Source organism: Anabrus simplex, chromosome 2 (assembly GCF_040414725.1).
Source record: "Anabrus simplex isolate iqAnaSimp1 chromosome 2, ASM4041472v1, whole genome shotgun sequence".
Lineage (NCBI taxonomy): Eukaryota > Metazoa > Arthropoda > Insecta > Orthoptera > Tettigoniidae > Anabrus > Anabrus simplex.
The window spans coordinates 406,008,854-406,027,926 of NC_090266.1; the positions used below are offsets into that span (position 1 = coordinate 406,008,854).

The window sequence follows — 19,073 nt, forward strand, 5'->3', positions numbered from 1 at the left end:
ACATCCTGCATGGTGTCTCCTACCAGCTGGTGTGCATCTGTCTACAGCTAGGCAGTTCAAGACAATGTACAAGCCTTATCTGCTACTACGGTCTCATTGGACAAGGCGTCTGCTGGCAGCTGTAAACAGAGTGGGGCAATCTGTTACCTCAGTGTGAGTGGTTCATTCCCAGCAGTAGCGTAGTTTTTGTTGTCTGTATTGGCGCCAGACATCAGTTTTTTAAATTGTATTTTTATTACTACTGTGTTGGCTAGCCCGCGTGGTGGCAATGATCGTTGAGGCGTTGAAGTCTAAACGGGCTAACATCGTGGTTAGTCGCCTCGAGTCCTGGTTGAAAAAAATGTAATCATCAGAATGTTGGTCGGCAGGATAGGGGAGGTGGCGGTACACAATTCCTAATCAGTTGATTGCGTTCCAAAAGGCTGGATTAAATTCTAAAGGTCTGCGTAATGCTCATATGGAGTGAGGGCATATGACGCTGTTGATTGTCTTCCGATCGTCAGATGGGGACCTTAAGCCTTGAGCAGACCCCTTGGTGCTATCCCACAGGACTAGGCTACATGCCAGCACCAAGTTTCACCCCCTCCTTCCGTACTATCATATGTCACGTCATTCATTCATCTCATTAACTCCTCTGATGAAGTTGAAGTCAGGAAGGGCATCCGGTCACAAAAACCCGCCACGACACATTCATCTCACCTCATATCTGACCCCGTAGAGAAACAGGACAAGGGTTGGACAAACAAACTACTGTGTTTGCTAATGAAACTGTAAATCTTTATAGATTGGAAAAGCCTCCAAAGAAATCACATGAAGTTATCCACCCTCAGAGTTGAAAGATCGTATTCTAAAATTATGTAAGGAGAAAAGGGCAAGTGTCTCAACATTTCATTACAGAAAGCTGCTAATGTTGTAAGTAGATGTGAGGCAGTGAGGAAACGTAGACAGGGGCAGAAACAAAATTCTAACTCCAGGTGAATGTCGAGCTCATGCCAAGAAGACAAATCATGACAATTTTGATGAAAGTGTTGTACGCAGAAATTTCTTGTGGTAGAACGGAAAGAAATTCCTACTTTAAGCAAACTGCTCAATGCTGTTAAAAGAAAAATATACAAGAACGAGCATACCATAGAAAAGAGACACATTTTGGACATTAATGAAGAGCGTGGGCCTTAAATTTACGAAGTGACTTTGATCGTAGTTTGACAAGTGTAGTAGTGTGTGATCTGTACTTTGCATTCCTCACCTGCTAACCGTGTCTGATAGCGCGCCTTGTGTCTGCATGACACATGTCAGTGCGCTCTCTCAGTAGCAATAAAGACTGATCACAGCAGTATTACCATTCATGTACAATTGCTTTAAAATATGTAAAATTTTAAACCAAAAATATAGACAATTAAATCATGTTCCCTTGCAGGACGGGATCAGAGGAAATGTTCAGGTCGCTGATGGAGGCTGACGTTCCCGTGCTGGTGTTCTCGGCTGGAGTGGGAGACATGGTCAGAGCCATCCTCAGGCACCATAAGGTCTTGCATCCCAACGTGCACATCATCTCCAACTTCCTCGATTTCAAAGGCAGCATGCTTCAGGGCTTCAAGGGCTCCAAGGGCCAGCACATACATACCTTCAACAAAAACGAACACGCCATAGAAAATTCAGAGTACTTCAAGGTAAGGACGTCTCTACTCCAACGGGCCGAGCGACAGCCAGTGACTTATGTGTACCTGATCCGTTGAGTGTTCTGTAGTGTTTGATGTGTGCGCGTGTTTCAGTGAAGCATGTCCAGTATTTATTGAAGTTTTTTTTAGTGGGCTGAATGTTATTGAAGGCGGATTGTTTTCGCGTTAAGCGAGTCTTTATAGATTATAATGCAAATTTTTGTTATATTGTAATGTTTTTGCTTGGTGTTTGATTGTTCACTGTGGCCAGAAATACAGTTCTGTTTTCTTGAAACAGTTTTTGGAATAGTTGCCGTGCATTATTGAATCCAGGAAAGGTGTATCTTTTGCATTGTGTAGTGTTTGTTGATGTGATATTTCTGTGTCACATGGCGGAAATAGTGATGTTTCAAAACATGAGGAAACAAAGTAGCACCGAGAAAACGTCAAGAGTATAGACAGTAATAAAAAATTAAAATTTGCTATTAAAAGTGAAGGTGATGGGGTGATCAATGCTGAATGCCTGTTTACATCATTGATTTTGGAGCATAATTAGCCACTTAATCGTGCAGATCATGCAAGTCAAATGTTCCCGGACAGTGATATTGCGAAGAAATACGGCTGTGCAAGAACAAAAACTGCTGCAATTATTGGAGAAATGGCAAAGACAGAGAAAGAAGAAATATTGAAGTAATGGCCGTTTTCTGTTTCAACTGACGGAAGTAACAAAGGAGATTGTAACCTATATCCCGTATATAATCATTTGAATTCTGCTTATTGTCTGACCCTGACTTGAAAGGGGACTCAACTCGTGTGAACATAGGTGCCCGTCTTCTCAACAGCCTGAAAGAGTGCAAGATGTCACTTAATAACTGTTTAGCCCTATGTTGTGATAATCGTCATGGAGTTGCTGGTGTGCCTGATCTCTTTGTTGTTGGTTGACCCTGCCATTTGTTAAAGTTGGCTGCAGAAAAGGGAGCATCATGCTTGCCATTCTGGATTTATGATTATTTGCCTGACATATACTATTTTCTGCAAAGTAGTACTAAGAGGAAAGAGACTGAAATAATTTCAGAAACTGTACAATATTGAGACAAGGAAAATTAAAGCATGTGTGCACCCGTTGGCTTTCTGTGGGCAAATGTTTATTCAGGTTGTTGGAACAGTGGCAACCTTTGTCCAGTCTGGTCAGCTTGGAAGTCTCGAAACTTACCATATTCCAAAGACGAGGCAAACATCAGTAGAGGGTGCCGCCCCTTCAAGGAAAAGAACAAATGAATCACCAGTCCCATGTACTTCACCCAAAACAACTAAACAGGATTCTCTCATCACGTGGAGTCTGTCTCGTGAAGGAAGGATTTTTATGTTCCTGTTATCAAATTTAAATAAGGCTTTATGTCACTTTTTATCAAATGTTGTACCTACATTTGATAAACCAAATGTAATTTTTCTGTCAAGAGTGCCTCACATCCATTTACTGCAAGATCTGCTGCTGGACACATTAAAGAATTTGATATTGAAATTTATACAACCTTTAGTAGTTAAATTGAAGTCAGTTACCGCAGCATGAGAAACCAGAAGAATGATTATGACTTGGTCATTGGTAGTTGCACTTCCCAATTTGTGGAGCATCTGGAACATGACGAGAAGGAGAATTTTTCTCATCATTTCGAAAGTACGTCACTTCCGTATGCGACTACATTGAAGAATGCGACAGTTGCACGAATTATTTTTGCATCCGAGGCTTCATTTCCTTCTGTGATGTATTTTGTGGCTAAGTTTCCAGTGTTACTGAACGCAGATGCAGATCCAGTCCCATTTCCTTGCATTTCAGATAGATGATCTACGAGATGAAGAGAATGGAAGAAAGAATTGATGTGCAGTGGTCGATGATGTGAAAATTAAGAAGTGGTGATGGAGCCTAAGATATGATAGGTTAGTTCGTGTTATTCTGGGTATTTTAACAATCTCTCACAGTAACGCTGAATGTGAGAGGATATTTAGTCAGGTGACTAAAACACTAACACAGTTCAGGTCATGTATTGGTGATGAAAACTTGGAGAGATTGTTGACAGTAAAATCTAGGCTACAGAGCAACTGCTTTCAACAAACCTTTGATAGAGGGTTTCTCAGGCTGGCAAAATCTGTCCCTGCTGCTTCTTTTAATCAACAGCAATATTCTACTGATGGAGAAGCTTCTGTAAACCAGTAAGAGGGAATTAAGGTAGGCCTACCATACCATACCATACATGTTCTTATGAATTTTCCCAGTGTTGTATATTTAGAGTATCACTGAATATGAATATACTGTATATGAGGGTAACATACTTGTGAATTTAGATTTCACTCAGTTTCCCTGGAAATACGTGTTAATTTAAATGTGGACTTGACATGATGCATGGAGCTTGCTAGGATAAAGTATGTATTGCCAAAGACATTTAGAATAAGCAGTTTTGAACAAGAGTATCTCCTGATTTTTCCTGATTTTCATATCAAAAACTCCTGATTTTTGGTTTTGTAAAGTTGGCAGGTAAGATATGGTTTTTCAAAGCACTTTTTAAGGCTGGTTTAATTTTTTTGAAAGAAGAATTGGGGGTTGTCTTGGATTCGGAGAAAAATATGGTAAAAGTTTAAATCCATTTTTCACATGAGCAAGCCGCAGTAAACAGATCTGCATGGTATTTCCTTTTTGAGCACTACAAATTTGAATCACCTGATGTTCCATGTTGGTAGTATTTTGGTAAATTTTAACATTTAATTAAAGATTTTCAACATTTTATCTAAACATGGTGAGCACAGCTATATTTTATCTATTTCAAGGACTTAACTGTTAGCTTTTTTATCTAGTCAGTATTTTATTTAGGACAGTTAGTGTAAGAAGACTATTTTAAGTGAATACATTTTTAAGCAAATAGTTTTTTGTCTGTAATGAACAAATCGAATCTGAATAATTTTTTAATGTGCAGTGCCCGATGTCTGAAAAAATCAATCGTGTAGTAATATAATTTGTTAAGTGTAATGACTGAAGAAGTCCTATAAGCAAGGATGATACATGTACCAACTTTTTTTTGTAAATGTTAACAGTAATAACTTAGAGATTTTAAGGATCTGATAGGTATTGAACAAGGTGGAATCAGAATTGTTTCCTTTTGAGGTTATTGTATGAAGTCTTAGTGTGTTCTACAGGAGAGTGATTTTTCATGCCCAGAAATGCTTTGTTTATTTTCTCTGGGGTAACACTTCCGATACGGTGATGGGATAAAGACTGCCTTGGAGATCACCAGTTCGTAATTAATGCAGGATGCGATGTGGAACACACGCCCAATGCCCCACAGTGCGTATTGTTATAGGAAATTAATTCTAAATCCTGCACATGGCTACCATGCTCCACCTGTTCCTCTCGATAATCTAAAATAACCTCTAAGAAATTATCTTTGTAATGTAGCTGATGTGTATCACAACGCTGCCTGTTGGCATAACTATTTACTTGTAATGTTGAGTGGTTCTTGATATTACCGTCCATGTGCAGTACTCTCAGTTTACGGGGAAACCTCGGATCATTCCAGCGCAGCGTGGGAAGCCAGGTGTGTATGACTCTTGGTTATGCATTAAGTAATCGATTGGAAAATGAAGTATATATCGAACGGCAAAATTTATTTGGTGGAATGTTACCTGAAGAAAGATAACCATAGAAGATGCGCTCAGAGATTTGCTCATAAATATCCTGACTAGCATTCCTACATAATCTTGTGTTTCGAAGTTCATGAAAAAGCGCATATAACAGGTTCAGTTTGTGATATACAGCAGAGGAAGCGAAATATCTCCTAAGTGCCTTTTCTGATCAGCAAGCCTATGACTTTTATCTTTTAGGTTGTATGCTTTCTTGAAGAATGCAGTTGTCGGCTTTTATATTCCCTTCTTCTGGTGATCAACATCGTTAGGCTGACTTGCAGAGGATACGAGGTGGATTGTTGTTTTTATAGGCAATCATATTGATCTCTTCTTGGGCGGTGAATCCGGTTCTTCTGAGGGTCTGGGCGATGAAGATGCCTAGCGATGCGTACAGTCTCACTGTGCTGACAGGAAACAAGGATGTGTGCAACTGTTCGTCTCGTTGAGGCAGCACCTGCAACGGTTGTTATCCGTGATCCCACATTCCCTGTCATCTTGAGGCCATTCGCTGTGTGAAAATCCTTTGTGATGGCATTTATTGGAAGCTGGATGTTCTGTATCTTTGTGAGGGAGATCGCACCACTTCTTAGTTTCCAGGTCTCTTAACATCCCCCTCATCTTCTGTGAGTCATCTTTTCAGATAACATTCTGCCAAATAAGTTTCCTGTTCAACATTTACTTCATTTTTCAATCAACTACGTGCCTACACTCTTGTTCCTAACTGTTGGAATGTTTTGTACAGCTCACTTCCCACACTGCAGGGGAGTAATGCGAGGCTTCCCTGTAAAACGAGACCACTGTGCAAACAAACTTTGAAACTTTCTTTATTATGTTACTAGAGACAAGTTCCTGTATGACACACCCTAATCTTTGATATGTGTAACGTTACTAAGGAACTTAAAATCTTTATGAAATATTTGGAAATCTGTGTCACATAATTTCTTAAGGTACGAAGTAATGTAGCTGATGTGTATCACAATGCTGCCTGTTGGCATAACTATTTACTAAAGCCTTATCCAGTTGGTGGCTACCAGCCATAACTGCGGCAATGTGGTATGTATTTCTTATAGACAAGAGACAAACGACTTTTGTAGTCTACAGTATCATGGAGTCAGTGTTTCTCGTAAAAAGGATGGCAAGAGGAAAGAACTATGGTCCTGGTTAAGGATTGGAATTGATTTAAGGGTTCAAAACCCCTCCTTTCGTCGACACGAGCCGCCAAATTTATTTTGTTTTATTTAGGGCTAACTTTTTTTTCACACCCATTTAGGCCTAGTAGTGCAGTTTCGTTATGTAGTTCTGCTTAGCCAAGTATGTATTAATTCCGGAACTTCAAAATTAATGTCGTAAAAATATTATTATTGACATTCTGTAAATCAAAATTTATGCATGGCTAACTCCGGTGTCGAACTATACCTGCAATTCAGGTGTTATTCAATTCGGAATACGTAATAATTGCTAAACCCAAAGTTTTTCTTCTGTTAACTTCATTACTAGTACAATTTTTAAAACTGTATTATTATTATTATTATTATTATTATTATTATTATTATTATTATTATTATTATTATTATTATTATTATTATTATTTTATTTTTGGTTACCTTTAATATGTGAGGTTAGGCCTAAAAATTATAATAACGTATCGTCATATTCATTTCTATGTAAACAAAACCTCAAAATTATTAGCTGGTTTTAGGCTAAGTTAGTGAGCGATATATTTGCTTTGCCTATTGTTCTGCTTATTGTCATGTTCTAGCATTGATATGGTGATGCTATGTTTCTTTGGGTCTCTTTTTCTTGTTTTAAAAAGAATTACAGGCTTCAGATGTTACTGATTGAAAGGATGGTTACCAGATGACTATAATATACAGTCTTTAAGCTTGTCACTTCGTGGTGAAATCCTAATTAGTGATCCATTTAATTCTGGCTCTACCTTTAATTTATTCTCACCTGAATTCTTGAATCTTAAATGCTGAGAATTTATATTTTTCCTGATCTTACATTACTGATCTCACCAAACAGTAATAATTTTGGGGTTCCGAATGTTATGCTCTAACCCATTTGGGAGTAATTTGTTTTCTTCAAGAGATAATTTAAATAATTAATTCAGTAATTGATTTGAGGCACCTCATTTAAGGTCATTATTTTAATCTATATATATAAAATAACTTGTCCTGACTGACTGTATGATGCATCATCGCCGAGCCAAAACTACTGGACATAAAGGGCCGATTGCAGAAACGATGACTAGTTTTAAGCCTTAGACATCGTCTACCTAAACAACGTCTAAATCATTCACGATCTTCCATTGCATAAACAATGTTCAGTCGATGTTTAACTAGACATCCCTTAAAGTTTCAATTTTGGTTTGAAAATGGAGACAGAAGTATCTTTCATGCAACTCTTTGCTTGTCGCAACCAATGAAATTCGTCGGTGCGCGCGCCGAACGCCAGTCAGCTGTTTGTCTTCCTACACATTACTCAAATATGGCTGAGCATGACTTGCCCACAGATAAGAGTATCGCTTTGGGTGCAAATTAAATCTCATAATATTATGGACACTAAAGCGACACGCTACCGTACGGGGAAGTGTAGCTTTCATTATAATGTTGTTACAGTGAGTGTAATCTACTCATAAATACGGTAGCTTCGACGAAGGGAAGATGAAGCAATAGTAATGTGTAACCGAGTGTGTTGTACGGGCCATATAGATGTAGCTTGCATTCTGGAGATCGTAGATTCGAAACGCATCATCGACAGCCGTGAAGATTGTTTTCCGTAGTTTCCCTATTTTTACACCAGGCAAATACTACGGTTGTTATTATGGCCACGGCTCTTCTTCCCCAGTCCTCTTTAAACGATAATCACCACCACTTGCCTTTTCCTATCTGATAGTTGCCGAAAACCTATGCAATTATATACACTGACTGACAGAGCAAGTGCAACACCAAGAAGGAGTGGTCAGAACTTTATGCCAATTGCAGGGTAGACTGACGTCACTGAGGTATGCTCATGATGTGAAATGCGCCGCTGTGCTGCGCACGTAGCGAACGATAAATGGGACACGGCGTTGGCGAATGGCCCACTTCGTACCGTGATTTCTCAGCCGACAGTCATTGTAGAACGTGTTTCGTGTGCCACAGGACACGTGTATAGCTAAGAATGCCAGGCCGCCGTCAACGGAGGCATTTCCAGTAGACAGACGACTTTACGAGGGGTATGGTGATCGGACTGAGAAGGGCAGGTTGGTCGCTTCGTCAAATCGCAGCCGATACCCATAGGGATGTGTCCACGGTGCAGCGCCTGTGGCGAAGATGGTTGGCGCAGGGACATGTGGCACGTGCGAGGGGTCCAGGCGCAGCCCGAGTGACGTCAGCACGCGAGGATCGGCGCATCCGCCGCCAAGCGGTGGCAGCCCCGCACGCCACGTCAACCGCCATTCTTCAGCATGTGCAAGACACCCTGGCTGTTCCAATATCGACCAGAACAATTTCCCGTCGATTGGTTGAAGGAGGCCTGCACTCCCGGCTCCCTGCGTCCGCTCAGAAGACTACCATTGACTCCACAGCATAGACGTGCACGCCTGGCATGGTGCCGGGCTAGAGCGACTTGGATGAGGGAATGGCGGAACGTCGTGTTCTCCGATGAGTCACGCTTCTGTTCTGTCAGTGATAGTCACCGCAGACGCGTGTGGCGTCGGCGTGGAGAAAGGTCAAATCCGGCCGTAACTGTGGAGCGCCCTACCGCTAGACAACGCGGCATCATGGTTTGGGGCGCTATTGCGTATGATTCCACGTCACCTCTAGTGCGTATTCAAGGCACGTTAAATGCCCACCGCTACGTGCAGCATGTGCTGCGGCCGGTGACACTCCCGTACCTTCAGGGGCTGCCCAATGCTCTGTTTCAGCAGGATAATGCCCGCCCACACACTGCTCGCATCTCCCAACAGGCTCTACGAGGTGTACACATGCTTCTGTGGCCAGCGTACTCTCCGGATCTCTCACCAATCGAACACGTGTGGGATCTCATTGGACGCCGTTTGCAAACTCTGCCCCAGCCTCGTACGGACGACCAACTGTGGCAAATGGTTGACAGAGAATGGAGAACCATCCCTCAGGACACCATCCGCACTCTTATTGACTCTGTACCTCGACGTGTTTCTGCGTGCATCGCCGCTCGCGGTGGTCCTACATCCTACTGAGTCGATGCCGTGCGCATTGTGTAACCTGCATATCGGTTTGAAATAAACATCAATTATTCGTCCGTGCCGTCTCTGTTTTTTCCCCAACTTTAATCCCTTTCGAACCACTCCTCCTTGGTGTTGCATTTGCTCTGTCAGTCAGTGTATATAAAAATCCCATACAACTTACTTTTTAGTTTTCACTATTATGTGTGTTTACTTGGCAGTAAATATAAGTGAATCTCTCCCAGTTGATGTATGTGACAGCCCTCGGACGATCGAGACACGTAATTGTGATATGTATGTTGTCGAAGTGACCTATAATTCCATGAAAATTACCCCAAGTATATAATAAAATATATCGATTGCCAAGAATTTATTCAAGTTGACAGTTACCGGACTGTCACTTAGTCAGTCTCAAGAAACAAGTCTCTCGTAAAGCGAAACCTTATGTTATGATTATCTCCCCGTGCATGTCAAACGAATTGCTGCGATTTAGCAGCGGGCGACCCACAGAGAGGCCGTCGGACTAACCTTTCTTCCCGGAATCGTCTCAACATGATAATACAAATTATATATTTCACGGTACATAACCTCTGATTGTGAATTCACTCCTGTCATTTCAGGTTAAACAGTGCTCTCGGCAGTGTTTAAACATGACCGGTTGAACATCGGTTTTAGACAGTGTCTAAGTGATAAATAACATCTCTGCAATGCGGCAGCCATACTTAGGCATTGTTTAACCGTAGACATCGTCTAAATGCCGTTTCTGCAATCGGCCCAAAGAAATGAAATTTTGGGGTTACATTCATATTAAGATGTAGGTGCTCGCTAAGAGAGAATTTTCGGATATTCCGTCGCTAAGGGGGTGAAAAGGGGGGTGAAATTTGCAATGAGTGTATCTATATCTCAAAACTTTAAAAGTTTACAAAAGTAAAAATTGGTATTTAGAATCTTCTTTAAAAGTAAGGAAACACATATTCTTTTGTTTGCAGAAAATCCCAATAGGAGGGTTGAAAAAGGGTGAAAAAGGGGTTGAATGACTTTAATCAGGATACCAGTACCTATATCTCAGAAGCTGAAGATATTACAGACCTGAAAATTGGTACTTTTGATCTCTTTTAAAAATAAAGCAACACGTATTTTTTAGTTTTTGGAAAATCCAATTAATGGGAGGGTGAAAAGGAGGGTGAATTTTTAAAATGAGTGTATCTATATCTCTAAACTTTGAAAGTTTACAGATGTAAAAATTGGTATTTAGAATCTTCATTAAAAATAAAGAAACACGTATTTTTTGTTTTCGGAAAATCCCAATAGCAGGGGTGAAAAAAGGGTTGAATGCCTTTAATGAGGATACTTATATTTCAGAAACTTAACATATTACAGACCTGAAAATTGGTATTTGGGATCACCTTTAAAAATAAAGAATTTTTTTTTGCTTTGGAAAATCCAAATAGTGGGGGTGAAAAGGGGGTGGATTTTTAAATGGCAGCTGAGGATATTACAGACCTGAAAATTGGTGTTTAGGATCTCTTTAAAAATAAAGAAATGCATATTTTTTGTTTTTGAAAATTCCAATTAATGGGGGGGGGGGGGGTGAAAAGGGGTTGAATTTTTAAAACGAGTGTATCTGTATCTCAAAACTTTAAAACTTTAATGACGTAAATTTTGTATTTAGAATCGCCTTTAAAAATAAAGAAACATGTATTTTTTGTTTCCGGAAAATCCCAATAGCAGGGGTGAAAAAAGGGTTGAATGCCTTTAATGAGGATACTTATATTTCAGAAACTTAACATATTACAGACCTGAAAATTGGTATTTGGGATCACCTTTAAAAATAAAGAATTTTTTTTTGCTTTGGAAAATCCAAATAGTGGGGGTGAAAAGGGGGTGGATTTTTAAAATGAGTGTATCTATATCTTGAAACATTAAACGTTTACAGATAAAAATATTGATATTTAGAACCTCCTTTAAAAATATTTAAAAATGTATTTTTTTGTTTTCTGAAAATCTCAATAGGAAGGGTATGAAAGGGTGAATAATGGGTTGAATGCCTTTAATGAGGATACATATATCTCAGAAACTTAAGATATTACAGGACTGAAATTTGTATATGGGATCTGCTTTAAAAATAAAGAAACAATTTTCTTTTGGAAAATCCAATTGATGGCTGTTAAAAAGGAGTGACAAATTGGGGCGAATTTTTTGAAAGACTGTATCTACAGAATATCTGAGTAACGTAAAATGTTACAGACGTAAAAGGTGGTATTTGGAATCTCCTGTAAATGTAAAGAAACATAGGTGATTTGTTTTTGGAAACTCCACTTAAGGGGAACTAAAAAGGGGTGAAATTTTAAAATGAGAATTTCTACATTATATCTCAAAAAACTTAACATGTTACAGAAGTGAAAAATGGTATTTTTTATCTCTATTAAAACGTGTATTTTTAGTTTTCGGAAATACCAATTGGGTGTAGGGGGGGGGGGGTAAAACTGACTGAAAATGGTGTTTAATTCTTTTAATTAGGCTACTGATATCTCAAAAATGAAGATGTTACAGACGTGAAATTTGATATTTGGAATCTGCTTTAAAAGTAAAGAAACAAGTGTTCTCGGAAAATCCAATGAAGGGGGGGGGGGGTAGTTGAATGAATTCAAAAATTAATTGACTTAATTGTATGAGTATACTTACATCCAATAAAAACTAAAGTTGTTACAGACGTGAAAATTGGTATTTGGATCTCCTTTAAAAACAAAGAAAAAACGCGTTTTGGGGGGGGGGATCATCTTGGGGGAGGGGGAGTGAAAAGGAGTTGAATTCCTTTCATGAGGACACATAAATCATAAACTGAAGAAGTTAGAGTCGTGATAATTGGTATTTAGAAGATCCTTTACTATTAAAGAAACAAGTATATTTTGCCGGAAAATTCACTTGGGGGGGGGGGGGTGAGGACTGTGAAAGGAAGTGCGAAAAAAGTGAATTATTTTTATGGGGATACTTATATCTCAAATCTGAAGGTAATAGACGTGGACATTGGTGTTTGGAATCTCCTTTAAACATAAAGAAACACGCCTTCTTTTAATGATTTCGGGGGGTGGGGTTAAATAAACTTTACGGCGGTGGGGTGCAAAAGGAGGTGAGCCAAATTGATTTTACTGTTCAAAATGTACTTATAAGGAGCCTCTGTTGCTCAGGCGGCAGCGCGCCGGCCTCTCACAGCTGGATTCCGTGGTTCAAATCCCGGTCACTCCACGTGACATTTGTGCTGGACAAAATGGAGGCAGGACAGGTTTTTCTCCGGATACTCCGGTTTTCCCTGTCATCATTCATTCCAGCAACACTGTCCAATATCATTTCATTTCATTTGTAATTCATTAATAATTGCCCCAGATGAGTGCGACAGGCTTCGGCAGCCGGCACAATTCCTATTGTCGCCGCTAGTTGGGGGCTTTATTCATTCCATTCCTGACCCGGTCGATTGACTGGAAACAGGCTGTAGATTTTCGACGTACTTATTCTGATTATAAACCGATCATTTTTAATCTTCCCTGGGTTTGTTTTCAAGAGCCATCTTTTCCTTCGGAGAACGTTCTTAGATTACAGTAGATTCTCCTGGCATATAAATAAAAATTTAAACACATTTGAAATAAACGATAGGAATGAGATTGACCGTCCAATTGTTCACGTCTATAATAAGGTCAATAATGCACGGAAGTATGTCATTCGTATCGCCAGAAATCCCGCACACTTGCCTACGCGCGACAATGGTGCTGGTCTCATTTTTCAACAATGACAATGGCAGCAGATGTAATTTACCGCCAAGTAGCGGTCTTGTATCTTGCTGTGAGGTCCAGAACATCTTTATTAATAATAATAATAATAATAATAATAATAATAATAATAATAATAATAATAATAATAATAATAATAATAATAATACCGTAATAATAATAATAATAATAATAATAATAATAATAATAATAATAATAATAATAATAATAATAATAATAATAATAATAATAATAATAATTGTTACGGAGTTATCCGTGGAAGTCAGAGGTGAAAGAAGGTGCGGCCTGGAATGGGTCTAACTACAAGTCCGAAAGATGAATTAAATTTTCAATAAAGGTTATATTTTCAAAACTTAACAATGGTGACATAGAATTTTGAGCGTACAACAAATAACAACAAGTTTAATCAGGTACACCAGTGATTTAGTTGGAACGAAATATTTACAGGAACTCACCTTAGCAATTTACAAATGGACTCGTATTGGGTGTCAAAATCAGCGGCCTCATGTTTCCGACAAGTTGTTTCATCAGCTGAACGTCTCCCCTTTCGTAGCCATGACTTGAAATATGGATGCGGGTTAAATATTTGCAGAGGAGGCCCAACGCTGCTTATGAAAATAAGTCCGCTTGATCTTGCATCCAGCAGCCTATTTCTCTTTTGGGTGAGGATCTCATTCATGGTACTGAAAGCTCCTTCAGCTTCTGTTGAAGAGATGGGAATGGTCTGTACAGTCTTGATTAAAGGCATCAGCTCCACTGGAATTTCCTTGGTCTCGACATACTTTCTAAAATCATTAATGTACCTCGTCTTGTCTGACACGTGGAAAAAGTCACAAAGGTTGCCAACACTCTCATCACCATAGTAGATACCGGTACCCAAAGTAGAAGTGGAGGGCCAGTTATTTTTGTATAGTACCTTTGAATCACTGATACATTTTGTCATTCTCTCATGTCTCTGCTGACTAGAGCTGGAACCAAGATGAGATGACGTGAACACATTTTCCATAAGCCTGTTGTTTAAATTCTTCACAAGACTTCTGAAAAACTGCTTTCTGTCAATTTTTACAACTTTCGTTTTAGAATCATGTAATCCTATGTTTCTAAACATTTTGTTTTCTGCTGCTTTAAGAACTGTTGTGTAGTATTCTCCAGGAGCTGAGTTACGCATAGATTCAAACACTTTTATAGTGCACTTGACTGCATTTTGAGCCTCTGCCAGACTTGTCTCTCTTTTCTGCAACTCTAATGACAAATCAGCTAACTCAACAAGAGCATTATACATAATTGCTATATTTTCCAGGAATTCTACACATGTTAACATATTTTCTAGGCCTTGGAATTTTGCCCTTTCTTTGGAGTCTCTCTGGTGGTCTTTTTGGGCTCACTAAAATGTTTTACTAGTGCACTATAGTTTTCCCAGACAGGTTTTACAGTTCTCTGGCTCGATGCTACCCATCTTATTGTAAATATTTTGGATTCACACAATCATAACAAGTGGAAGAAGGTTGTTGTGCTCACTTCCCGCTCTCTGAATCCAATAGCAGTGTAGCCAACATTAGAGAACCAGAAAACCACCCAGGAGTGTAAAATCGACCGTATCTTATGAACATAAAACCGTAAGTTTCGATATTAATCCGTAAGAGTACACCCATGACGTTTCAGTGCTATGTATAGATTATAAGATTTTCTTACTGAATGTAAAAATCTTACGTCATTGTAAAGCGGGAAAATATTTTCCGGAACGGCGTTCCGGCCCGTTCCGGTCCAACTAAACCACTGAGGTACACAACCAAGGGCCGGTTCTACCACCTTGTCTTGTCTTGTCTTGTCTACTTGATTTAATGGGCTTCGCTTGAGAGCGGTATACCCAGTCACGAAACCGAACAATGAGACCAAAGTATGGAGGAGGCGGACAAATAAAGTCAAAAGTGTAAAAAATGTGGGAAATTAAGGAATGAAACAACACGACTACACAGGAAAACACAAGGACACAAGGGGACTAAACTTCACGCCAAAGCGACCGATACTTGGCGACTTTCTACTAATCACAAACAGACCGGGTCAACACCGAGGGGAGAAAGAAAGGTATCGAAACTACTAGACCGGGTGGGAGATAGAAAGAAAAGGATAAGGGACCTACGGTTAGATAACGAGAATCGAACACGTCTATATTGTGGTACCGCGAAAGTGGGAATGAATGGGATATGAGGTAGATATACAACCATGATCAGAGGGAATACGTGTTATTTGGTTACATTAATACCGGCTTTCCTGGTAGACCTATTCTGTGAAGCAACAGAAGATTCGAGGTTGCGTAAAAGAGCCACAACTTCCTCTTGTAGAGTAAGGAGCCTTTTTGACCATGTGGCATCGTGCTCAGCTGCCTTAGCATACGCCCCAAGTTTATCGGAAATAGCTGGAATGAATTTCGAAACCGGGTTCGAAGCCCGGGATGTTTCTGGCTTTACGGTCGCAGGCGACACAGCCTGCTGGGAAGGAGAGGGAGTGTTCGTCCCGGATACAGAGGCAGTGGAAGATATGGCAGGTGTAGTCGAGGGAGGTATTTTGAGTATTTCACGGTATCCCTGGACATCATACCCTGGTGACCTATCCGGACTCGGAGTGGGGGATGAGACAACCGCCGTAAATTTACGTTTTCTGGGCTGCTGATTCTGTAGAACCGGCGCAGATTTCTGGAGTGGAGGAAATTGTTGTGGGGTCAAAAGGGGGCTGAATGTATTGGACACTGGGGTAAAAAAGGACTCGCAGGATAAAGGAGAAACGTCCAAAGCCTGCTGTTTTTTCATAGCCTGTTGTCGTTTATGTTCTGGGCATTGTGGAGATCCCACGGAATGCTCCCCGGAACAATTGAGACAAAGTCTGGTAAGATTCTTACATACGGTAGTTTCATGATCTTGTGCGCAATTGGCACATCGAGGGAGTTGAGCCCTACAGTGTTTTCTGGTATGGCCGTATCGTTGGCATCGCCGACAGATCGTCGGTTGAAAGACAAATGGGTCGACCTGGGTACGAACCCGATACATGGAGGTAAAGTCTGGCTTCGAAATGTGAGTTTAATGGTGCCAGTTGGAATATAACTGACCCGGCCATCCTGAACGGAGCGGCGGTTCATTCTCTGAGCTCCAACAATAGGGGCGGTCGATTCGGCAACCTGACAAATTTCCTCTACGGACACATCTTTATCAACCCCTCGAATAACTCCGATCTTATATAGCGACGCGGAAGGAATAAAAGCTTTAAGATTTTTTCCTTTAAGAGAGGATTGGTGAGAAAGTCATTAGCTTGTGTGCCTGTCTGAAACTCAATTTGAATCCTATGGCGACCTCGCCGAGCAATTTGAGTAACACCTGAAAATTTACGGTCATAAAAAAGTTTTCCCAAAGCCATGGGATGTATACTGCCCAATTTCTTACTTACATCAAGGGCCTCCACAAATACTAAATAGGGGCCTTTATAGGTATCATCGTATGTCTGCGTTTCAGGTTTAAGAGCATACACATCAACCTTAGTAGAGGAAGCACGGTTACGATCCGATGGGGGTGGGTCATTTAACACAAGTGTATTTTCCATAGAGTACTCACGATTATCAACTTCTACGGACTCCTCCTCCATACTCTGTCCCCCATTCGACTCCGCCATGATGTGGGGAGTGAGTTAGAATTTAAGACATATAATACAAAACCTCGTACCGCTCCCAAGGAAGCTAAGGAAGACGAAACACTGAACACCTGAACCTACTCGCACCACACTGAGTAATATACTAGCACCGATAGTCACACGTCCACTCTCCAACGTGCACCACAGGCGACGGTTCTACCACCTACTGGTAAAGTAGCGCGTAATTTGCCCTCCGCGTAAAAGGATGTTTCCGTCCGACCACTCCCAGGTAGCGCTATCGGCAGCATAAATCGTCGTTACCCGGCGCGTAATTTCTCGGCCACTTCCAGGGCCCGATAAGATTTTACCTGCCGGGCAAGTTCTGAGAGCTGAACATTATTAGCTGTATTTCTGGTGATATGCAACTCAAATTAGCTTAGTATACTGAAAAAAGCAGTATACTGTAACAGTGATCGATATTGTATTGCAGGATTTTGAACATTAATGCTTCTCTTTAGTTGCAACGGTCACACCAGCCTCTCGCATCGGTAGCGCAGGGAACACATTTTATACGTCAAGCTTTCGTAAAGAAACTCTAAAAGGATGTAAAATCAAAATCTGTTTGGAAATCATTTCAAATGAGCTTTCATTTTCTACTTTTTCAGTTTTCGGACACGAGATATATATTACTGTATGCATCCCACCTAACGCAAGCGTTTTCGAAGCGTAATGGTTAATACGTTCGCTTCGTAATACGAAGTGTGCAGGTTCGAGTCTTTATTATGACGTATCTTTTTTATTTCCATTATTAGCGTTGTGTTAATCTGTATGCCTCTTTTCATACGTTCTTATCACAATATTATGTCTACTAGGAAAATTGCTTTATATGTATGCTACCTATAGCAAGTGATGTTATGATTAATAGCACGTAGGACTGTCGCCCAGGTAGCAGATTCCCTATTAGTTGTTTACATAGGCTTGTAAATTATTTCGAAGAAATTGGAAACTATTCCATTCCCTAATTCTTCTTCCTATGAATGGATATTTATCCCGATTAGTTCTTTACATTTACAGTACCTTCCAACTTTATCTTCATAAAGTTAAAAATTAAAATGAAATGCTTTATCAATAAATGGAAGCCTCTGGAACTAAACGAGGTCACAGAACTAGTTGCAAATAGAGCATCGCGGACATACTTAATCAATTCACAGAAACCTGCAGATAGAATGCTCAAAGGCAGTAAGTCCGTAAAGAAGATGTGTGTATATACGTATATGGAAGCGCGTAAAGGAGAGTTAAGAACAACGGCAGGGAACGAAAATACACTTTAAAATGTAAATTAGAAACACGATGAAAACCTGCGTACCTTCTATTACGGAGCGAGCGACTTGACCAGTCTACTACGAGAATACCTTTCAAAAACGCTGCCTTGCATGACAGGTTATAACTGGCGTAAGAAAATGTAATCTCGAGATTTTAATCCCAATTAGGTATTGATATTGAAGATCATAGATTAAAATCATGAAAGCTTGACATGAATCGTTGTCCATAACTCTTAAGACTCCCCTTATTAGGCTTTTTGGTGATAATCAGCAGACGCAAGCACAGGGAAATAAGACAATCGAAATGGGTTTCATGCATCTGACGATAGATAGCACCGCACTCGAAAGCGAGAAATCGCTGAAAATCAGTCTAGCCAACCTCGTATATCGGTGTCTAGCTCCGGGTAGCTACCTAGCGCTTGCGCGGAGGTGGTTGGACGCAAGACAAAGTACCAGCAGATTTACACCTCCAGGTAGTTTACCTCCCGGGCAGCTGCCAGCCACTTTACCAGCAGATGGTAGAACCGGCCCCAAGAGGAAAAATTTAAACAGTATCCACTAGGGGAAAATAACCAGGAAAATCAGGTACAATGCCGCTTTATAAGAAAGCACGAGTTAAGTGGACTTTACAAATTCTGGGCTACGGGCCCAAATTCATCAATCCTTGAGCTCTCAGCTCACAATCACAAAACACCAAAGGGCAAAAACCCTTAATACATGGAGCATTAGCTCCCAACCTTACATTTCAAGCCTCTCTAAGGCACTTTTATCACAACACCATAAAGAGCTGACCCGTTCTCGATAGTTCAAGCCTATCAGAAGGCCATAA

General features: G+C 40.3%; 1 protein-coding gene across 5 annotated transcripts in view; it reads left to right on the forward strand.

Annotated features, from left to right (window-relative positions):
• The window catches only part of LOC136864166 (7-methylguanosine phosphate-specific 5'-nucleotidase), a 120,856-nt gene that overhangs the window by 81,402 nt on the left and 20,381 nt on the right, over positions 1-19,073 (forward strand). For all 5 annotated transcript variants that reach the window (XM_068225800.1, XM_068225797.1, XM_068225798.1 and 2 more), the window contains exon 6: positions 1,418-1,670. In XM_068225800.1, coding sequence (XP_068081901.1) covers positions 1,418-1,670 — 253 coding nt within the window. The remainder of the gene's footprint in view (positions 1-1,417; positions 1,671-19,073) is intronic.